Source organism: Amblyomma mixtum, chromosome 2 (genome assembly GCF_055824585.1).
Source record: "Amblyomma mixtum isolate Tamu chromosome 2, ASM5582458v1, whole genome shotgun sequence".
NCBI classification, from domain to species: domain Eukaryota; kingdom Metazoa; phylum Arthropoda; class Arachnida; order Ixodida; family Ixodidae; genus Amblyomma; species Amblyomma mixtum.
Window position 1 is genome coordinate 283991085 of NC_143013.1, and position 23916 is coordinate 284015000.

A 23916-nucleotide genomic window follows, 5' to 3' on the forward strand; every position below is an offset into this window, starting at 1 on the left:
AGCGGCGAGACGTTTAGAGGTTCACCCCTCGGGGCGGCGAAGGAGTTGAGGGAGGGAGGAGAGCAGGACCGCTCGGCAGGCAGCAGCAGAGAAGGCCCCACCACGGCCAGTGTTCGCGCGACCCAATTTCGGCCCCCGTGGTGGAAGCGTAGCGCTCTCCTCGGGGCGGCCCGTAACGGTGAAAGATGGCGGCGGACGACCGCGCTGGCAACAAGAAGAAGCGACGGGCCGGGAAGTTAAGTAGGTGAATCGGCAGCGGAAAAGAAGAAAAGCAGAAGGAACGAGTTCTCTCGCCGCGGTCCGACAGCAAGTACCACTCCGCCGGCGAGGCAGCCGAAGCAGTGAAGGAAGCGGAGGTCTTTGCGGTTCGCTCTAAAAGACCCGGGGGGTTCCGAGCAACGGGACAGCAGCACAAACGAGAGCAGAAAGAAAAGGGTTCGCAGGGCCTACCTTGTGACGGGCGTCGTACAAACCTGTGCCGCAGCAGTAGCCAGTCGTCACCACAGTGAGCGAGCGAACGGTAATCCGCACATACCAAAGTACGAGCCCTCCAACCCTCCCACCCTCGGAGGCATCAACAAACGAGAAAAGAAAAAAATATATGCGCTGCTTGGTGACGATCGAGCTGAATGGAACTCGCCGTTGGGCCCAGGAAGCGCGCACATCACCCCCCCCCCCCCCCCCCCCTCCCGAAACCGGAGGACACATTTCCCCCACCGGAGCGGCGGTATCCGAGATCAGGCGTGCGCACACAGCCAGGCACCGGTGACAAGACGGCGCCGATGCTTACAGGGTGAGGTGGTGGTGATGGTGATGATGCGCCGGCTGTGCTGCGTACAAATGTCCCGCAGGCAGAGTCTTCACTTTGCTCATGGCCGAGCGGCGTGCGTTGCAGCCTCCGCCGACGACGACGACATGGCGCCTCTCTCTAGCCGAACGACGAGCGACTGGTGCGGCGGCAGCAGCCAGCGAGGAGGAGAACGAGGAGGATGGAAGGCCACACGGCAGCAGCAGCCCCCTCCTCCGACGGCGAGTCAACGAACGCAACGGGGCCTGGTCCACACGGCTGCTCGCCGAGGGGGGAGGCCGGCAGCGGCGGCGGCGGGAGTGGCGCGCCGCCAGCCAAGGATGCCTCTCTCCTCATTGTTCCGCTAAGGTCAGGGACTCGGGCCCGCCGCGCGCGCTTCCCACTCCGCTACGCGCGCGCGTTCGCGCGAACTTCGCTGGCTGCCGATGCCCCCCCCCCCCATACTCTTCTGCAGCCACAGCAACAGGAGGGAAGACACTCCGGTAGCTCACCTGCCGCCTCCCTTCCGCACGACGCGTGCGTCGCCGCTTCAAAGCCCACGGCGAGCGACCGACAATCACGACGCGGGGTGCGGTTCCTGCTCCCTTTCTAGACCGCCCCCTCTCTCACGCTTTCATTTCACGGTTCGGCCCGAGAGCAACAGGAGGAGGAAGTGAGAAGTGCCCAAGGTGCGAGGACTGGAGAGAACACAAAAAAGAAAAGACGTTTCACGCATCGCAACTTCAGTGTGGGATGCGGTAGCTACTGCCCTCCGGGAGAGGGGAGAGATTTTTTTCATTCTTTTTTCATATTTGCCGCTCTCTCCCATCGGCGAATCGGGAGGGTTCCCACATCATCACTAACCCAGTGACGCCGCCTTTCTTTTCCTCGCTCTCTCTATTCCTCCGTGCTCTCTTCCCCGCCACACCCGCTTTCCTGGTTACTATCTTCCACCCCATACAGAAGAAACTTGACCTCTGCGAACGACCTCTGACGTAATTCGCGCAAGCCCCACTATTTTTTTTTTCCTTTCCTTTTCAAGCGAGTTCCTCAGTAACCCCCGAGCGGGGCAGAAGATGGGATCCAACGGAGGGCGAGAGTGCTCACACGAGAGGGTGGCCCGGTAGCAATGCACTTCACCGGGGCAACGGAATCGAAGAAGAGCGGAAGCGCAGCACCACGAAAGCACAAACAAACAAAACCGACGCCGTCCCAAAAAGTGGGGACGGGGTCACGCCGGGTTCATTCACGTCTATCCGCCCTTCTCTCCACACCGCTCTCAGGGAGGGACCGATGACAATTCCCTCTTCCTCTCCGGGCGACTCGGCGGTGAAGAGACAACACGCCGCGTCGCCGGGCCGTGCAAAACAAAAGAACAAGGCTAGCGCAACGCAATGTAGCCGCCCTCTCCCCTGCAGCCGGCGCTGGCGGGCTGGCGTTACGTTACACAGAACCCTTCGCGCGCCGCCGTTTGTTGACGCGCAGTTCCGCGAGCCTGCCGAGGCCGAAGGACGTCAGCGAGGACGGCGTAGGCTTTCCACCGCCGCCGTAAAGGGACCAACGAATGATCGGTGCGAAGTCCAGGCAACACCGACTGCTCCGTCGTGTAGCAACATGTCACACGGCCACGGAGAGAGAAAGATAGAGGCCGTCCTCTTATCGTGCTCTCATTAGAATTCAAGTGGTGGCATCAACGGCATGGCTTTACAGCGACGACAGCTCATTGGTATTCGGGTGAGGATGTAAGACGTTCACATCTACAGAATGAAAGATGAAATTTCGGCCGCAAGGCAAGCGCTCGGCAGGTTCGTAGCCGTTTCGTCCTAAACCGGCGCTACTACTGCACTAAGGCGAGCGCTATGAATACTGCCACTAACGAGGTGTCCTCAACTAAACAAAAAAGCGACCACGAACCACACCGTGCGCAAAAAACAAAACAACGCCGACACATACAAACTCAAACCGAAATAAGGCACTAAAAACACTCACAAAACTCCGTAAAATGAGCCGTGGGCGGACGGCCGCACGGGGCAGCACCAAACAACGTTGGTGGTGGCGTTGCACGGGCATTCGTCCTTGCAAGCGAACGCGGGAGGCCCCGTTTCCTTTCTGGCCCCCAGAGAAGCGAGCGCTTTCACCCTTTTGTGTTGGCGTCCGCTACACTCCCCCACACACACCCCCGCGTCGTCGTCAAACGGCACATGACAATGGCAAAGCGGAGAGAGCAATAGGAAAAAAAGAAGAAAAAAAAGCGGAGAGGCGAGTGAGAGCCCGGCCAGTTCACTCAAGGCAAAAAGGATTACGGGGGTCGCCCCATTATGTAGGAGGAAGACCAGCTACGCTCCTATTTTTAAAAGAGCGGCGGCCGGTCGCCTTCTTCAAGAGCAAGAGCGAAGTCTAGAGAGGGAGGGAGGGCGGCACAGCGCTTTTCGGCGTCGCTCCCAGTCGTCGTCGCCGTTCGGTGCACCAGTCACTCGTCGTCACGGCAGCGAGCGCACACACGCTCGCAAACCCTTTCCCCGGCGTTCCCATTTCGAGCAAAAACAACCCGACCGTCGGGCGCTGCTAGCAGCGAATGCGGTTCGTCGGTTCCAGAATAGCGGACGAACGACCCCCTCCGCCCCCTCCCAGGGAGGGCCGACGCAGCACGAAGGCGAGTTCTTTCGGCCGTGAAGGGGGAGAGAGAGTGACCAAAAACTCGCCCGGTTAGGAGAAATAAAAAACGCCAAAAACTCGCGCAAGTGGGCGACAACGCACACACTCGCCCGGCCAAGAAGAGGCCGCCGAGAAAGTGACGGCATCCTGCCGAAAGTGCGGTGTGAGGAAACGTTTTACTCCTGCCTGCATCCCCTCCCCCCTCCATTTTTTTTGCTTCTTCCTTTAACCCTTACGGAGATCCCAGAAAAATTTTCCACTATCGACGGGACCGACCTCGGGGCCGGCGTGTAAACGCTGCTTCTTCAATGCGGAACTGCCAAGACTAAGTTTTTTTTTTTTTAACAGGTCGTCCGCTTAACGGAAAACCAACCTGTTGGTTAAGGCGGGCGACGTGGGAAATAAAAACGACTGCCTACGTGGAAACCTATTCGTCGGTGAAATGGTCAGAGATTGTTGTGCTCGGTTTTACGGCGGTCATGCGCTGAAAGCAAGGTTAAATATGTCTCTTTTGGTGTTAAAGAAGACTAACGTATAGGCTTGAAACTTCGGCTTATTTTAAGAACGCAAAAGCACCTGAATCAATAAGTGTGCCAGTCAATCAATCAACCATGAGCCAACACGAAGTTTAACAGGATTAAATGTATGCATTCCTCGAAAAAAAGCGATCCTCAAGTTTTCTGCATGCCAAAACAGTGATCAGTGACAATATTTTGCTGCTAACAAGCTCCAACGCACCCAGTGACTATCCAGTAATGCGTGAACAGCATCAAAGTTGGTAGCAGCCATAGAATGTACCGGCCTTGGCCTGGTGACAAAGGTAGGCCATCCTCTACCAAAACAAGAACAGATTTTTTTTAATGTTAATATACAATTAAGGGGGGCATGACAGTAGGTACCTTCAGCAAACCAACCTCTCCAGAACGAGTATCAATGCTTACTACGTTTTCTTCCTTGTAGCCTAAAAATGCACACTGCCTGAGAGTGATGCATGAAGCACTGGAGAAAAGAATGAAAACGTCAGCCATGAAAAACAACGGGTAGGTCGGCAGGTGGGTGCGAGGGGGGCCGTCCACAGACAAATTAATCCGTCAAGGAACAATCACCCGACACCAGAGAATGACTCATTCATTCATTCCTGAGCAGAGCTGCGTTTTGGGGGGTGCGTGCGCCCAGCATCATCTTTGGGGATTCTTACGGGGAGGGTGACAACTCAGACGGGTCAGTCAGACTGCTCGGTTGGCTGGACTTTTTCGGCAGCATGACATCCAAGTCCCAACGTGCCAGCGATCATGAGGATGTGCGGCAGGCCCGCTACGAACAGGCCAATCTCGAAACATTTCCTTCCAAGCTGTCTAGCATCCGGGGCGCAGATCCCACTCCTCACAGAAGTAGCAGCGAGTGAAGGATCTTGAGCTACTCTACTGCCCCTAATTTGGAAGGCACGCCTTCCAAAGTGGAGAAACCATTAACTGTAGGGTGTCACTCACACGGTTTCCTTATTAGCAGTCCTCTCGTGAAAACTTCGCAAGATAAGCCTGTTGCCTGAACAGACCGAACGACCACTGCAACACAAGCAAGGAAGCAGCATCTCCACATCCAAACAATCTGCCACAACGCTAGGGCTAAAATCGCTGTAAGGCCTCAGGAAATCAAGCAGTTCTGTTGAAAGAATCTCCAAGCACCACACTTCACAACATCATGCACTGTAAATGCAATATGTTCCAGTTCACAAGGTACTTATAATGCGAGAACGGTGGCAAAGGAATGAACAAAAGTGCCCAGAGAAAAAGACCACCATGGTTTGCACAAACAGTAGCTAAGCAGACCCTAAAAAAAGAAAAACATAGGGGAGGAAAAGAACTAAACCGGCCTGTGGTAAATGCAAAGAAAAACCACACATGTCCCATTCCATACAGGCAATAGCACTGTGCATGCTAGCTAAGAACTCGCTGGTTTGACACTCTTCCAGATATTTTATGAACTACAGGGAAAGCTACTGACAGCATGCAAAGAAGGGCTGGCAAAAGGACCAGAGGCATTTGAATCCTGATGGCCTCAAAGCCAATAAGACAGTGCAAAGATTGTAAACAACAACAACAAAAAAGTGTGTCCTGTCACAGATGCTGTCATCTAAGCAATAAGAGCCAGCGCGACTTCGTGTGAACTCAGCGGAAAATGTAGAACACAGATGTTGAAAGACCATGGCCACACTAATAAACTGGCCCTTAGCATAACGAATTCAGCATCAGCTAGATGATCTGGGAATTGGGCACTGAATCACTGAATCATGCGTACAAGAAACCTCCATCAAAGACAGTCCATTAAATCAAAATCCATCCATCAAAACCCTACGATCAGCAGAAAAATACCACAGGAGTGAGCTGTTTCACTTATATAAAGGGGTGTGAAACACAGTCCACATATAACCATTCGGCATGTTCTTTGCAAAAGCTCCAAAATGTTTGCTACGCCTTCTGCAATGTCACTCTCGGCATTGCCAGTTTCCGGCACAAATTTCCCACTACAATCACAAGTAGCAGAAAACCTCCTCTGCCATTACCGAGTTGTAACAAGAGGACAGGTGTGACGAAGAAGCTGTTCCTTCCAATACCATGCAGTGTGCTCTCCCTACAGCGCCTAGCGCTGCTTGTCTCATGCCGCAAGCTCCCAAGACACGGCAAAACTGCAACTTCGCATATGCTGCTGAAGCTACAATTAAACTGCAGGTACCCAGACAGTTACCAGGCCCTAGACCAGCACCACAACTCCAATTAAGCCAAACAAGCTGGCACATGCCATTAGCAACACAGTGAAGCAAGCACAATGCTTTGCAGCCACCGCTTGCTCTGCATTGTTCAAAAGTCTAACCTCAGAACCAGAGACCTGTTTGGATATGTTCGCACCTACAAAATGCACGGGCAACAGCCAATGCATTCCAACCGTCCAGAAAACAAGCAACTCAAACAAGCACTTCGTGTAGCACAATTCTTCCCAATGTCTCAACAAGGCCTACTGCGGCAGCTACATGAATAACAACAGCACCTATGCGCAGCTAGGGCTTGTCTGCCAAACTAACCTCAGTTTTACGACTATCATGCCGATAATTTTTCTTTCCCATTTTCCCGTGAGCATGAATGAATTCAGCTCCGCTTACTTTTGCTCAATGTTCCCAAGAGCAACAAATCAACAGAGAACGGCCTAAATGCCATCAAAACTGCAGCTGCAATTGAGAAAGTGACGGCGGCCTAGGCACGTGGCGTTTTATGGTCATGATGCAACAAAGCCTGCCGCGCCATAGCGCAATATCCGCAGCCTGTGCCCTAGCATTTTTCACAGCTGGCACCAGCACATGCTTCACACACACACAGTCAATGCACTCATCCCTATCCCGAGCTGTCTTCAAAGAACAGCAAAACAGTCGCCCACCAAACACCCATCACACGAAGACCGTGTTCACCGAATGCACAGGGACAGACTGTGCCCGCCGACTATGAAGCTGACACTCACACATCCGCTCTACACAGTTGTTCCAGAAACAAGAGCACAGACGCACCCGAACACAAGGAAAGCACTCAGATACGCCCAAGCATGCTTCGTCGCTCACCTTATTCCACGGCTGTCCATGGAAGTCCTCCGTAATGCACAACCTCCTTGCTGCGGAACTAGGAAGCTCGGCCTTTAACATAGGGGAAGCCTGCGAGCACAGTTCACACCACAAGGTCAGGCCACACTGATAGTTTCCCAGCAAAACATTCTAGACACAAAAACCACACGAACTGCTACCACTGCACTGCGCAAAGCACTGTGAATAACCACACACCAATCCTATTAACGAAGTGTGAAAAGACATCCAAAAGCTCCACACCGACTAGAAATAGACCAAGAACGATACCTTCATACCCATGCCAACGCTGATGCAAAACACTGGGTAATATGAATGAAGCTAAAGGACACCACAGTCAATTGCAATGCAGAGGGGAAGGAATTTAAATCTTCTTTAAACATGGAAGCTGCACAAAAAGGTATTCAAGAAACCTGCAATAAACTATTTAGTTCCTTAAAAACGTGGTAGCCTAGTGAAGTGCAGTTATGCACTCTCTTTCCAACAGTCCAAGTTACTACCGTTAAACCATTAGCATGTGTTGATGGAGCGAGTGCTTGTGACATACCGCAATGTGTTAGTAGTATGCTTGCTGTTCAACACTCATTCACATATGAACAGCCCTCAAACATGAAACATGGGGTATGACGCAGAAAACATCAGCAAAGCTGCATAAATGATAAAATGCCCTACCAGAGAATAAACCTTGCATTACAACACTGCCTCCATGGGCAGCTTAAGAAACTAAGTGACGACATACGCTTGCTATTTATCTGGAACAGGCAACAATTCACCCAACGCAATCAGTTAACTGCACAAAGGGCCAAGCCCCCCACAGATTTATCAAATTTCTGCCCATTTCACGCGTGCTGCAACAGCTTTACGTGCATTATAAGCACCAAATGCAGCACCTTCAGGCAACACTAATAAATTAAATGAAAATTACAGACTGCACAGCGCAGAGATTCATTTTGAGGGGCAACAGCGCAAAAGATGTAAAGGAAAGAGGAGGAAACGCAGGACTAGCGCATCGGAGATTCAGTACAGTTCAAGGCAAGAATAAATGTGGAAAGCCATATGGCAGCATAAAGCCCTTGGCTGTGCCGCCAAAGTGGATTAATGCACTTGCATAGTATCCCACTGAAGCTGGAATATCAGCAGCAGCCTCTGAAGAGCCGGCTTGACCCCGCGGCCAACCACCTAATCAGGCCGCATCAACATCAAGGTAGTAGAGAACCAATGCACAGTAGGGTAAGATCCGTAGAACGCCACAATAAGGTACAGTGCAGCATAGTTTGAAGGCTGTATCTTTAGGCTTCGCCCGAGTCAACTCACTGTCTACCGCAGCTCATTTTTGCAAGAAGCGTGACTAAGTACACGAAAACAGCTTAGCCTTAATTCCACGAATTGCCACTGCAATTGCATGAAGTGCTGCCACTTAAAATAGAGAAAGTGATTGTCACTGTGTCACACATCAAGTAACTGACTGCCTTCACACTGCTTTAAGTTTACTTGTCATGACAATGCCAACATTAAAATGTTTCCCGCCAGTATGACAATGTAGAGCATGTATTAAAGACCACAGCAATTTAGGTGACATCACTAGGAAGCTCTACAGAAGCCCTACAGCATGCTTTGGCAACTGTTCCCACAATCTGTCATGGTCTAGAATCGTTTAAAAAAAAATACAGTGCTCACAAATACACCTGCTTTCTCCCTAAGGCACGAAGAAAAGTACTGACAATGGTGCAATGTCAGCATGTAACTTGGAAGCATGTGACCAGTGCAACGACACGGTAAAGTTGCCAAAACACTACATGCACTTTCTCCAAGTGAAAAAAAGCAGATGATGCAAGCATAAATGAGGGAAGAAATGTATCCACAGTCAAAAACTTGACAAAAGTGAGAGGCATCACTAACCTAAAGTAGCATATGCTGACTGATGATATATGCTATTTCATTTAGATTTCGCTGTCATCAGAAAAGAAAAAAAAACGCGATGGCACTTGGGAAAAAAAAGAAAAACCACCACATGGTACAACACCGCTGTATTAATCTCGACCCAACATTACAAAAGTGTTGCGGCAACTCATTCAGCGAAGCAGGTTTGACGCAATAATGCCGCAATATAAAACTGCGCATGCGAGCGTTCGGCGTTATTCTCCAGGCTACAGAAAGCACAGGAACACATTGAAGTATTTCATGCTCAAGGCTGAATTATGCGTGGTCTGTACAACGAGGGTCGAATCGTACGCAGCAATACGAAAAAAAAAAAAAAGCGAGACACTGGTGCGTAAAAGCGTGGCAGCACGCACGGCAAAGACGTGCAAAACGTTATCATGCTGTGACATTGCTCCTCACAGCAATCCTAGCAACGATCCAGATGTGCACTCGCGTTCGCTAATTTGGCATATCGAAAGGGGGAAAAAATGAACGCGATTCTCCGGCAGAACCGAAAGATAAACAGACCGACAGACGTCCACGGCTCGACGTCTGCGACAGCACGGCAGACACGTAAGCGGTAACGGGTAGCACGGGGGAAGACAAAGCGGCCGCCGGCCGGATCAAGTTTACGCGGCTCATCTATACGGAACGAGAACGCCGCCCGAACCTCCTCCTTCGCGCCTCGGCGAACAACACAGGCGCACATCGCGAGTCGGGCGACTGACATCGGCCCGTGTGACCGTGCCATTTCTCCAGCTTTTTCCGATCCTCGCTGGCACAGACACACACACACGGACGTGACCCGTTCCGACAGAGTTGGCTCTCCTGGCAAGGCACGTATTTTAGGGACGGGTCGGCGCCCCCTCAAGGCGCGCTGGCAATGCCCGGCGTGCTCGAAGCGGGCGGGAGGCGAACAGGAAAAGACTGGAAAGAGTTAGAAAAGAACGCCCGCTCGCAACATGCAGGGCCACGACAGCTGCTGTCCGCTCGGGGAACATGCGACGGCGCGACACAAACGTCCGACAACGTCGAAAGCGGACAGCAGTAAACTCGCATCGACCCATCTGATAGCGCTCGCAGCGAACCAACCTGGAGCTGGCCCGCTGGTGGTGCTGGGGAGCGGTAAGGGGGAACATTCACGGCCCGCTATCGGCTCCTGCTCACTATCTGCCCCCGGTGGTGCGCGCCGAGAGAGAGCGACAAAACCACGAGAGGTTACGTAAACGGCGACCCGCCATGAAGGACGAACGGAATACGACGGTGCATATCGGCGGCGGCCGAGCCCTGCCAGGAACTCCTACGAGCGCGGCACACGGGTCAGAACACCTCCCACAAAACAGCAAAAACCTGCGGCACGACGGACAACTCTCCGTCGCCAGAGAAATAAACAGCTTTTTCTCGAAACGCTACAAAGGACAGCTGTGAGGGGCAAAGGCGTGCTGCTGCTACGGAGTGTGCGAGAGGGGTCTCTCCGTCCGGACAGACGGAGAGACATTTTCAGCTACTCACGCAACGCATCAGCCGGCGATGGACGAGCCGTGGCAACGCGGCGAAACGATGCCCCGTTGCTGGCCAAAAATGTCAGCGCGCATCAGGCGCGATACGTGGTTGCGAGCGGAGAGGAGACGGCACACAAAACCTGTAATAGGCTTAGTCTGTCCAGCACGCGACTAGGCGCTGGCGGAAGCGCCGTGTCGCCACGGAAACCACGCAGGGTGACGGGCACGAGCTACGAAATCATTTCCTGCAGCGTAATCTCGAGGCATGTTCCTCAAGCGCCAAGCCAGAAGGTGGGGGGGTTACCTTTTGTATCTCGAAGCAGTCTACATTTTCCTTTACAAGCCGCCATCATAAAAGCAGCACACAAACGTAAACATTTATTTTTCGCCAAACCTCTCAACTCAACAAAAAAAATATTTAAACCACAAATAAAACAATTTTGTATTATATAATAAAATATTTTTACTTAAAGTAACAATACAATGCACTTAAACTCAACATTTTTTTTTCTGCGGGATGAATGTTTGCATAGAAACGGAGCAAAAAAGAAAGGAAACTAGCCTGGCAGGTATGTTTTGGCCACGGTAGCCGCGGTTTACGTGGAAGCTTGCGGATTTGTGCGGATTTGCGTGAGTTTTTACGCGTTTTCTTAGTGGAGAATGTCGCAAAGTGTTTCCTTTGCAGACTGCTTTGAGATCCCAGTGAACCTGCGACGCCACGACGTGGAGAAAGCCCAAGCCATACGCGCAGGCAATAGCGACCTAAATAAAGGCCAGAGGAGGTAGTACGTTGCGTCCTATTGCACCGTCTGTTTGTTTGTTTTTCGTTGTTATTTCTCAGTTTATTCTTAGGCACTTAAATGAGGCATGAATTGCGATGCAAGTCTCGTTCGCACTTGGCATGCTGGGACAAACGTGACGGCGCTTGGGCGGATCGTATTCGCTTTGCAACGTTGCTCTATTACCTGCATAAGAAAAAAAAAAAAAAAAGAAAGATACACCAAGCGCACTTGCAGCGTGCGTGCTTCAAAACAAATCTTTTGCGTGATAAATACGCCGCGGCCGTCGCTTTTGTTACTATAACAGCTGGGCGTATGCAACGTCTTCTCGGTCACGTGCCCTACTTGGCAGCGGTGCATTTCGCAGCAGGGAGTCTGCGTTGGTGACACATTTATCATTGCGTATCGCGCAAACTGTCCGCCGTCGCTGCCTTTTTAAAAAGCTTGCCTAACGAACTGGCCCGGCCAGGCACCGCCGTGCGATTGGTGTTCTAGCGTGGTATCTGAGATTATGCAGACGCGCCACTCAAATGTGCCTTAAAATATATGTGCTACTTGCATAGCGGCACGAAATACGGAGGCCGTGTGCAGCTTTCCAAACGCTAAACGCACGCACACATGCTGCACAGCTGCCAACAAGGCACTCTTGCTGAAGTTGATCCGTGCCGAAAATGGGAATCAGTGTCCGTGTTGCCCGACTGAAACCACTCAGCGATTGGTACAAAAGCTCAAGACGTGCATGAATGCATGTAAATATGTGATCTAGTGAACAAAAGCGTGGGGACATTCAAGAAGTGAAACTTATCATTCAAGGAATGAGTGCTTCGTAATCTGTGAACCAAACAATACGCCGCAGCTTGTCAACTAATGAAAGCGCTGGGTGCGTTTAGAACATTTCATCCGCGAACGCAAGTCGTGCAAGTGTTCAATTCATGCTGACGTAATACTTTTGATGCAATGACCAGTATGCAGCATCTAAGGACCGGTGAAACAATCGAGGAACCAAGTTGTCGGCCCTCTTGGGGCATTTAGAAATGGTCTTGAGTGTCTTTTTTTTTTTTTACCTTTGCCGAAAAGCAAAACAATAATTTCTATTTTGTTTGCAGCTGCGCACTTAGCTCGCAAACTACCGCGGAAGCTTGTTGGTTGCTCCGTCTTATCTGTCTCCACGGGGCCCACTAAGGCCATCTGTCGTCGGCTCCACGCGCTTCGCAACGACGCAAAGGATAGAAGGAAGCGGGAAGGCCAGCCAGCGTTACCAGCGTCAGACATCCTCGACCTTGTTCCGTTATTGGCCGACGTCGGTCACGTGGTGCTTTGACGTCACGCCATTGCCGGCGGAGATTTCATCGTCTGTCGCGAGCTCCGAGTCCCCCCCCCCCCCCCCCCCCCTTGCATTTTTTGACAGGTTCCTCCTTTTGGCGGGGAGGAGAGCGCGCTTCCTTTACGCGTTTTTCTTATCTGTTTCTTTCTGGTTAGGTGCCTTCCTTCCTCTCCGGGCCTATTGGATGTTTGCTTTGTGATACTTTTGGCCACGCGTTTCTCTTCTGTATCGCTGCTTTGGCTTTGTGCTCGCGTTGCCTAGCGGTAATGGCAGAAGCGAGGAAAGCATCTATATTAGTCCATTCGGAGCAGAAGTCGGGCCTTTTTAAGTGAAGCCCGGAGTCGACAGATGGCACAGCAGAAGGCTGTTTGTTGTTTAACGGAGTATATGGCTGCCCCCCCCCCCCCCCTCCACCCCTTTTTAATTTTTTTTTTTTTTTTTTGCAGAAGCCGCCATTTTTCAGCGCCTGTCCACTGGCGCTTGCGTCATTAGATACCCCGGTGCACCTGCGCGCTCCATCTGAAAAAAAAAAAACGCGTCCAGAAAGGCGTCGCGTCGCGCTGCAGGTTGTCAAAAGCAAGCGTACGGCAAGGTCGGCCAAGGTCAAACGGCTGCTGAATGCAAAGGACCGCATTACGTCCGTTCTGATGCCGTCGCTTGCGAACCCCTTCCGCGATGCCCACGTATACCGTATAATGCTACCACTTCCATTAATGCGAAAACCAGTTATGACTATCTGTCGGCTTTCGCTTTGCAGCGCAGATGGGGAGCGGAACGTACGCTTTTGAGAAGGCACATTATTCCGCGGCTGCTGCAGGATTGCTCACTCGACTTGAATGTCTACGAGGAAATAAGACGCGTGCTGCGTTTCTTTGCCAACATACGGCGATGGCAGTTTGCCAGCAATTAGACGGCCGGGGTGCGAGGGCTTCCTTGGTTTTTTTTTCTATCTTTCGTTGCACGAATCCACAAACTGACTAACGATAAATGGCGCCGCTTTTGATGCATTTCGCCAAGCCCGCCTCGCGTTGATTGTCTATGCTCAGCTGTGCCGCCGGCGTGCTTCACAAGAGACTGAATTTGTGCGTTTCATTATTTGTGACGTGGGCAGCGGCAAATTACATCTAACCCACAAAGAGTGCGTGTTGTCAAATGATGAACGAACTCGGCGCTGTTCCTTTGTTTTTTGTGTGTGTGTGTGTTCCTAAAATAGAAGATGACACCTCCCCATTGCGGCGGATTGACTAAGGCATGAACGGCCGCGACTGCTCAAAAACACCGCAGAATAATGTAGCTGGGCGCAGGAAATTGACTTCGTAAATAGCGAATTGATTTTTATAAGACGGACAAGGAGCCGAACGAAGCGAGATGACCTCCTGTACAGGAAATGCGCATGTGACAGCTGCAGTCATCGTCTCACTTTCTTTTTTTGTCGTCACCCGCTTTGAGGCAATTAATTCGCTTCAAACTGTGTCGAAACACCCGGCACCATTGGTCGGTGCAGCTTTCGTCAGCGCACGACGATATACCTCCTCCGAAGCAATGTAACTCGCGAGTCAGCCTTGAAAAACTGGGGAAAAAAAATAGAGCAGCAAATAGGAATACAAAAACAATACGGATTTTTAAAGAATAACAAAACATGGCACATAGCGCACGGCAGCTCCGCTTCGCCGCAGCGCTCCTGCGCCATGCGCCGCAGCAACCCACCCGCACAAAGTAAAATGAATAGCTCGGCTGGGTTCCTGCGCTGGGAGGGAATGGGAAGAGGAGAGGGTAGACGGCTGAGCCCCAGCTAGCCTAGCCACTGCCGGATATCGATCGAGTCACTCGCCCGTCGCTGTGTGTGCGTATTTAGGAGCTCGCTTTTCTGGGCGCCTCTCCTTTCACTGGAGGGGGATGGGTGCGCGTAGTTTCTTTGTATCTCCCTCTTTCCCCTCTCTTTTCTTTTGTATCTTTTTCGCTCGCCTCTTCTTTTTCTCTCTTTTCTTTGCTACATTGTACGCGTGCGCGCGCATAATGCCGGAACACGGAGCAGGGGAGGAGGATGAGGGAAGGCTCCGGGAAGCCGGAGAAATGGAAAAGGCTTTCGGGAAACGATCGACGCTGCTGTATGCCAGTACAGGAGGCTGGAGATATATATATATATATATATATATATATATATATATATATATATATATTATATGTGTGTGTGTGTTGCGTGTGTATACAAGCATATATACAAAAGCGCTGCCGTCGTGCCTCCGTCTTTACCTCCCTCTCGCCCCAAATTCTCTCCCAAACTCCCCTTCGCAACAGCGAGAGCGGCGCGGCGTGCTACACTGCGTTACCCAGTTGCCTAGCGGGGCAGCCCCCCCCCCTTCGTCCCCGACTATGCTCAGTGTACACACTTGTATTATGCGTTCGCGAGGAATGTCTGCCGCGCCGTTGTTCGTGGTGGCAGTGCCGGTGGTCGTTGCGTTGAAATAGGGAGACTAGGAAGGAAAGGGGGGCTTCGAAGGGAGGAAAGGAGAAGGCGGACGGGCGTTCGGGGCCGCTCTCCCCCTTTTTCTCTCTCTCCACCACCGTCGTTGCGCCCCTGTTACGAAATTAGGGAGAGGCAAACGTGAACAAAAGGGGAGGGTTTGGTCGCGCGAGATGAAAAAGCGAAAAGAGAAGGGTCGCGCGTTTCTGAAAGAGATACCGAGAGTCGTGGGCGAGCTCTCTTTTGTTATACAGTGTGTATATCGAGGGATTGCACTGCGCTCAGTTTTGCGTGTTCCTTTTAAACAGACCGGAGAAAAGGAACGGGGGGGTTGAATCGGGCGTTAGTGACACGACGTCCGCGGGCTACAGCAAACTGTGTGCCGTATAATAGCAGCTGTATACATATACACCTATACTAAGCCACCACATATACCAGGCGTCAACACATTTGCGCGTTATTATACGCACACACGCGCGCGGCGGGGGCTCGAATGGACGTCGCGGCGGGCACGGATTTCTGCACCCGTTTTGTAAGGAGCTGAGAGCTAAATATATACGCATATTCTCCTCGGCCTTGCAAAGACAGAGCGCCGTTCATTGATGCGTTTCTTGCCGCAAGTATTGAATGTCTCGTGACCGTGCGAGGAGGCTCTTGCATCATATGCAGGGGCTCCTAGCTTACATGAACCAAGATAAAAAATAAAGAAATAAAAGGAATCCGCGTGAAAATTGGCAAGCATGAAGTTGTATAGTATAGACGTTGACATTTATTCATCATTACACACCATTTTATGCCCTGAGGCAACAAACATCGATTTAAAAAAAAATTAAATAAAATTTAAAATATCGCTCTAAACACTCAGGTGCTTTAGGAAGTCGTCGAGCGTAGTAAGAACCACCCAGCGGTGTGCTTTCAGCCAGGTTTAAAGCCAGCCCTTATAAAAATGATCTATAGACTTCTTATTGCCTCTATTGACTTCCTATAGATAATGCCATAGTCCTTCAATATTTTGTCATTCAAAGTCCTTCAAAGCATTGAAGGACTATGATAATGCTTTTGTTTATTCATAGTCTATAGACTGTCTATAGACAAAAGTCTACTAAAAGTGTATGGTCGTAAATCTATAGATTGTCTAAGGCTGTCTATGGCACTTGTATTGCCTGTTGTCTAGGATTTGTCTATAGACAATCTATAAACTTTACAGACAGAAGTTTGCAGACACTCTATACACTGCCTAAAACTTTTTTGTAAGGGAGGGTTGAGTACCTGGTTGGATACATGTTATGGTATGATATGGTGCGGTACGGTATGACAGCATGAAATGGTGTGGTATAAAATAGAACACTGGGGTTTAACGTCTCGAAGCGACGTATGGGCTATCGGGAAGCCGTAATAGAGGGTTTCGGATTAATTAAGACCACGCGGGGTTCTTTAACGTGGGCTGAAATCGAACAGAGCTCGCTTTTCGCCTCTATTGAAATGCGGCTGGTTAATTTAATTATTGTTGCTCACTTACTCACGCCGCAGCCGGGATATAGAACTGGGTTGTTCGGCTCAGTAGCCGAGTACGCTAACCACTGAGCCATCGCAGCAGGGGGGAGAGGATTATGGTACTGCATGGTATGGTATGGTATGGTATGGTATGGTATGGTATGGTATGGTATGGTATGGTATGGTATGGTATATGGTACCGAGACCTCCGGCGCACTTAGTGAAGCCGGTGCAGAAGCCTACGAATGAAACTGCCTCCGAGGGCGCGCGTATATGTGACGCGAATAGTCGGTGTTCACAACTGTGGCTCAGCTATAAAACTGGGGAGCACATTGTTTCGGAATTCTCGACATATATGTACTTGAGCGTAAATATTACCACTTCAAAATGGCCGCGCTCTGCCCAGTGCCGCTGACAGTGAAACGTAAATAAAAGGCTGGTACCCCTGCCCTTCGCAGAAGCGTCGTGCATTGAACTTTCTGCTTGCCTACCTCCAAGTCGTTGGCCTTTTACGAGGACTTTAATCTCTGTTTGTATCGCCGCGCTTGAAATGTCTCCACGCAAATTTCAGAACCACAATTTGCGTTTTTTTTTTCTTATTCCTTACGTTCACCACTTCCTGCAGTCTGGTTCAATTTAAAAAGAAACGAAAATAAAAGCGTCGTTTCGTACAGTGCTGTTATGGACTGCTGCATTACGACATCCCCTCCCCCTGTCCTCTCTCGTGAGTCGCGATTTAATTTTTTTAAATGTAATACGCGGTAGTTGCCATTAACGTGTGTGCAGTCGTAAACGAAAGAGAGAGAAATACCAACGCCGCCCGGTTTCTGCTATATGTCGGGACTTGCCCTGACGTCGGTGAAGGGTGAGGCCAACCTGACCCCTCGCCCCCACGTTTTCTTCCTTCTTTCCGTTTTTGCACTCTAAACACGAAAAGGGCAAAAAGGGGGTTAGCTGTCTTCTATAGCACACTCCATTTACGCAATACTCACAACTGGCAACGGAAACAAATTTCCTGTTCAAAAATTGCGGAGTTGTAATAGTTACGAAGATTTTAGCAAACGTTCCAGCCTCCTCCATTTGCTAATCTCAATAACTCCGCGGTGCCGCGTTTAAAAGTCTCCTCCCATTAATAGTTGCTTGGCTTGGTTTGGTTTATGGGGTTTAACGTCCCAAAGCGACTAATGCTATGAGAGACGCCGTAGTGGAGGGCTCCGGAAATTTGGACCATTGATAGTTGCATCAGGTTACTATATGCTTTGCAGTGGAAATGCACCTCTGTTGCCAAGGTTAAGCATTCCGTATATTTAGTGGTCGAAATCTGCTCCGCAATTTGGGGCAGCATACCGTACACCTAAAAGAGTGTGCGCTAAAGGGCAGCTTACACCCCTTTTTACTCCCATATACAGGCGCATTCGTGTTCACAGTGTATTCACGTTCGTGTCGGTGACGCTTATAAGGAAGACGGCATCAGATAAAGCCACGAAAAATAAATAAAAAGGGCGATGGTCGCGGGCCCTCTTATACTCGATCTCAGTCACGCCAAATTAATTCGGCACACTTTTTTTTCTTTCCCCCGTCCTTTTCTCCCGCAGTGTCATCCGTGACCGTGTCATTCTAACCGATGTCGTCCCCTCTTCAGCGCAACATCGTTCCGGGCATAATCTTCCGCGCAGCGCGCTGGGCGCGTGACACGCGTGACGCATTAGCCTCAAGACACACTATGCAGCGCAGGCCCGCAGAGACGCAGTCTGGCGCGCCTGGCTCGGATGCGCGACCTTTTGCGCTCTGTGTCGTCATATTCCTTCCCCACAGACGAGCACCGCGCTAGGCAGGCGCTAGTGTGTTTCGCGAGTATGGCTAATTTGCATGCAGCGCAGTGAAGTCGCAACGGCGACTTTTTGTCTGCGCACTCCTCCGTCCGACATATTGCTCACCGCTCTCCGTTTACGGCGTCCCTCACAGACCACCAAACCACCGCCACACCAAACCACCACCACACCAAACCACCACCACACCAAACCACCACCACACCAAACCACCACCACACCAAACCACCGCCACACCAAACCACCACCACACCAAACCACCACCACACCAAGCCACATACCGCAATGCACGGAACTATATGCACCTTGCTCCGGATACAACTCAAGACCGCAGCGGCTTTTCCCCGTCAAAGGACCCCCTTCCAGCCAATGGTGTCGGCTGATTCTCATAACTCTGCTAGCGTGACAATGCAAGGATAGTCATCTCCCTGCGCTGCCGCTCCATGCATTGCCACGCTAGCAGGTTCATTAGAATCGGCCGACGCCATTGGCTGGAAAGGGGTCCCTCGACGGGGAAACGCCGCTTCGTTCCTGAGTTGTACCTGAGGGAAGCATCCGCCTCGACGCTGGCAGGCTCTGGACTCGATCCCCAATACCGCCGAGTGCCCGCCACCAAAATTTTCCAATGGCCGCAAGGTTTTCCACGCCCTGTTGCTCGGCTTCTCTGAGGTGCAGTACTTGGCGAAATGGGTCATTGACCTACTTCGTGAAGACAGGAAATGCGCTAGCCACGGTTCTCTTTGGCTGTTCGCCATCGTGCATACACGAAGCTCTTTTAGGCGACAGCTTCCACATCCCACCGCTAACAAGTTGGAAACGAGTACCGTTGCAGCTCTGTTGGTCCATCTATGCAAAATACGTGCGTTTATGCACGGCGTTTAATTTTTTCTTAATACATGCTTTTTGATTAAAAATGCTACAGCCGCCGCGGTGGCTCAGTGGTTACGGTGCTCGGCTGCTGACCCGAAAGACGCGAGTTCGATCCCGGCTGCGGCGGTTGAATTTCTTTGGAGGAGAAATTCTAGAGGCCCGTGTACTGTGCGATGTCAGTGCACGTTAAAGAACCCCAGGTGGTCGAAATTTCCGGAGCCCTTCACTACGGCGTCTCTCACAGCCTTAGTCGCTTTGGGACGTTAAACTCCATAAAACCAAACCAAACCTAAAAATGGTACAATCGCTGCAGACCGCAGCTCTTGATAATGGTTTATCGGGTAAGGCAAACACGTGTAGTATATTTGCAAATATTGTTTGATTCATTTCCTAACCGTGATATGCTTAACGTTTAAATGACTTCGTGTATGCCAATTGTATTAAAATGAAAAGCCCCGTAGGTCATTGCAGGCTTACTGGTCCATTAAGGTCCACAAGCGTATGGGTATTCGTGTCGGACTACGCAGCGCGTTCCACCAGCACGCTAACGCAGAGCCCACCATAGTCACGGTGCACCGTAAAGGTAACGACCAAAGCAAACTGGACGTCACAACTAGTAGTGCCCTCTGTCGGCTGATGACTGCAACAAGAGCGTGCCGGGTGCCTGCCCCCACACTAATCACGCAGCCGCTTCAATCGCTCTTATTCGCATGTATACCTCCAATTACGATGGGACAGCCATTAAGTTTGTTCCCGCAGTGACGCGTTAATGAGCCACCGCATGGTAAATGCCGCTCATAAGTCGACTGCAGATGTTGGAAGCACGGTCTCGCGTCTTTTAATTGAAGGTCGTCCGAAGAAGAAGCGACGACTAGTAGAGAAGTAATTTTGGTTAACCAGATATCGCAAAAGACGTATAGGACGACATGCAAGTGAACTCGCGACTCAAGGTTTATTTTAAGACGAAAAAAATAAGAGCAAGTGCCAAATATGTACGCAAGCGCTAACGCGGTTCACTTGGTACGCATACGTCCTCCAATTAGCATGGCGTGGCATATGGCCGCCGCCGTGACCGCGGCAATCGAACCCGCGACCTTGAGCTCAGCATGCAGAAACGCCAAAGCTACCGCGCGGCGTTACGAAAGCAACGGCAACGACATTCTCCTCAATCGATCGCGGAACACCTTCCAGGACGCTGCACACAATTAGCCGAGGCCGCGTGCGCGAGCTCAGGTATGCCGTACGCTCTACTCGAATCCGGGCAACCGGAGACCGCATCCGCGCCCGTCGCCGCGCTGTAATCCCCGTTCCAGTTTCCCCCGAACGGCCAAGAGAGAACGATTTACAAAGAAAGAAAGAAAGAAAGAAAGAAAGAAAGAAAGGAAGAAAGAAAGAACATCGAAAGTAAAAGGCGAGCGGCGCAGGAAGAACGGACGGGAGCTCAGCGGGAGGGGAGAAAGAGGGGGGATTGGAGGAAGGCGGTCCGCATCTCGCAGCTCGCTTGGCGCCACGCGTTCCGGGTCGTTTGACTCCGCACGACGAACGGAGGCGACCTTTTCAATGCCGCGGCTGCTGCTGTGCCGACAACGCGACGACCGCTCTCCGTTTGCTTTCTTTCCTTCTCCCCCTCCCCCACTTTCCTTTCTTTCTCCATTGTTTTCTTCTCCCGTCGTCATTTGCGCGGCGGCTCGAGTAACCGGCGCGCGCCGCATGCAGGTCATTCGAGCCGCGGCCTTGCTTCCCTTTGTCCTCTTATTTAACGCTTTTATTTCTCGTCCTTTCGCTTCAGTTTTCTTCGCCGTTCGCGGCGGGAGCGGTTTTAAAGAAAAGGCCAAGATTGGCCGTCGTGACAATGATCTGGAAGGAACGCGGAAGCTCGACGACGCTTGTCGACGCTAATCGGCGTCGCACACACGCACTGGCGGAAGATCGCGGGATATTCATGAGCGCGGAATGCCGGGTCGGATAATGTCGGCCTGCCCTCGTTTGTCACCGCCGTCGTCGCCGTGTCGCAAGGATCGCTTCGTTAAGGTAATCGGGCTGAGCGAATCGCCTACTACGCACGAGAGAGCGAATAACGCATCTGATCGTATGTGCGAACTACGCGCGGAGCGCATCAGCGTAATTCGCTTCGGCAACGAAAAGACTTATTGCGCATTTCTACATCCGCTGATTAGGGGCTGAAAAATTTCGTTGTTAAAGAAAATTCACAGGGACACCTAATTCCATTACGCTTTGGCAATGAGGTTTCATTAGCAGCTGTTGGTGACTTTACCACTTCCGGTCCGGTGAAGTCATTTCCCTCCAGCCAATGAGAATGCTCTGGTTTGGTGACGTCATTTCCCTCCAGCCAATGAGAATGCTCTGGTTTGGTGACGTCATTTCCCTCCAGCCAATGGGAGAATTTTACGAGCGACGACTCATTTTGACCGGCTTCTGATGCTATCGCATTAAAGTAAAAAGTTGGAAGGCCGTCACGACTGGAGGGAAAAAATAAAGGGGTCATACACTTCAGTATTATGTCACGTGACACCATCATGTACCCGTTCAGCCTCTTTTCTTATGTTATTCCAACACCGCCATTCAGACTCGCGCCTCCATCTTTCGTGGCTCCTTCTACTTGAAACAAACCACCAACATCATTTTACCGACCTCACTGATCTTGTACGAAAGAACAGAGGTCGTTCGTGGAGCGAAAGTAAAAAGAAAAAGATAAAAAAGGCACGCTTCGACGTATACAGTCGCCCACATACCTGTTAAGAGCGTGAAAACGGCGCATCGGGGAGTATACACTTCCGTCATTTACGGGTTTCCTATGGGGCTCGAAACCTGACTTGACTGTGCATGACATTCCCGTAATTCCTCATGGCTTTAAAAGTCGTGTCGGGCCCGCCATACAGAGGCGATTGTCATAAACGCACAGCAGAGCGCGCAGTTCAAGCTTTGTAGACAAGTGTGGAGACGACTGCGCAGCATCAGCAGTGCCACATCAGCCATGCCGCGACCCCCTGCTATCGTTGTTACCGTGCACAGAGCTTCGCCAGTTGTGCCGAGACGTCGTTGCATATACATGTACATATACATATACATACGTCACCCCGATTGGTCGCGCGCCAATAGCCTTACTTTTTTCTTCATCCGTCCCCTCTCCTTCTATAGATATACTTGGTTAGGGAACAGTCCAAGAACGATACACGAGGAACATTCAAGGACACACGGGCACACACGCTCCTCGTGTCTCGTCCCTGTGCGGTTCCGTACTCATGCAAAAGAGTCAACTAGCCCGCCAATTCGCTCTCCTGAAACAGATATACTGTCTTTCTATCTCATCGCTCTATCATCTGCCCCATTTGTTCCCTTCTTGCTTCCCTTTTATCTGAATAACATACTATAGTATGTGGCATATTTAACTCCCTTAATCATAACTTACGATTAGATCGAACTGGCAATATGGTTCCGTCAACATCAAGTGTTTCAGACGGATTCCCTTTAAGAAAACCCCAAAAATGCACCCCCCCCCCTCCAAAAAAAAAAAAAGATTTTTTGAAGAGTGTTGTATCCGCTTGTATGCTTCGCTTTTTATGCGGAAGTTTCATTGCCGAAATCGACTAGGAAGTACTCTAAAAAGTTGTTTCGTGAACCGTGGCGGCTTTGCGTTGAAAGGAAACGCTCGAACAATAGTTTTTTTTTTCTCCGTATCGGGTTTCTGAAAGATGGTCACGTCGCGAAGCAGATTTCTTCATGTCTATTTGTCGATTTTGACCCCGTTTGTTTTGTTGCGCTCCTACGATCTTAGTGCAGGTCAACAAAGTCTGTTTTTCAAATTTATGAATTTTAAATTTCTCATGTGAAATTTTCTTCTCACTCTAGTTATGTCAGTGGACACTACATCAAAAAAACTCAAAACAACAGTTAGTGCTCTGCAATATATATATATATATATATATATATATATATATATATATATAATTCACATGGAAAATATATATATATTACAAAACAATTTTCTGGAGATATAACGGCGACATTCTGTGGCAGTACTAATAAAGTTATTTCTAATGTGCTAAAAAATTCACGCAAATACGCCAAGAAATAAAATAAAAAAAAATTGCTCAAAGCCGCGTCCTCCCTTAGTTCATACCCGGCATAATTCGAAGAAATTTTCAAACCCCATCGAGTTCTAAATGTCGAGAAGAGCGGCAGACTGTACTACGTTTAGTAACGCTTACCAGGGCTGGGTAATGCGGCATCTGGCACATGCGATGTTCATGCATGCAGGCGTAGGCTACAGCATCGTGCCAGACAGGAAACAGCTGACAGTACGACGAGCTAGCTCTCTTCATTCTAGCATATGGCACGTGTCCTGTAATCGTTTCTGGGTAGTTATTCCTTTCTTTATGTTTCATTCGAGTTATTCTCAGCGTTTACTCAACAGGGCACCCGAGCATCTGATTAGTCGTTAGTCTGCATTGTACCTTGTCATCTCCCCTGATATCTGTCCTACGTCGCGAGTCCAAATTCGAGGGTAAACGTTCAGCACTGTACCGGTACTTCGCTTGCACGGAGCTGAAAACATACGATAATGCATAGTCTTTCCATCTGGAGGTTTCAGCTGGCGGAAGACGCGAGGTTGACCTTTTAATGCGTTCTTATGCTCAGCTGCGCCT

At 50.4% G+C, this 23916-nt stretch overlaps 2 protein-coding genes across 9 annotated transcripts in view; one reads left to right on the forward strand and one right to left on the reverse strand.

The window, feature by feature from the left end:
* LOC149364294 (uncharacterized) overlaps positions 1 to 23916 on the reverse strand; it is a 102758-nt gene that overhangs the window by 45027 nt on the left and 33815 nt on the right. Inside the window, exons 1-2 of one of the 8 annotated variants that reach the window (XM_089574234.1) lie at positions 10794 to 10861; positions 7050 to 7139 (exon numbers count right to left, since the gene is read on the reverse strand). In XM_089574234.1, coding sequence (XP_089430360.1) covers positions 7050 to 7069 — 20 coding nt within the window. In that variant the 5' untranslated portion in view covers positions 7070 to 7139; positions 10794 to 10861. The other 7 variants (XM_089574233.1, XM_089574232.1, XM_089574235.1 and 4 more) reach the window with 7 other exon arrangements.
* LOC149364295 (tectonic-like complex member MKS1) overlaps positions 11004 to 23916 on the forward strand; it is a 75951-nt gene continuing 63038 nt past the window's right edge. Inside the window, exon 1 of the mRNA XM_089574247.1 lies at positions 11004 to 11058. Within this exon, the coding sequence (XP_089430373.1) occupies positions 11007 to 11058 (52 nt within the window). The 5' untranslated portion in view covers positions 11004 to 11006. The remainder of the gene's footprint in view (positions 11059 to 23916) is intronic.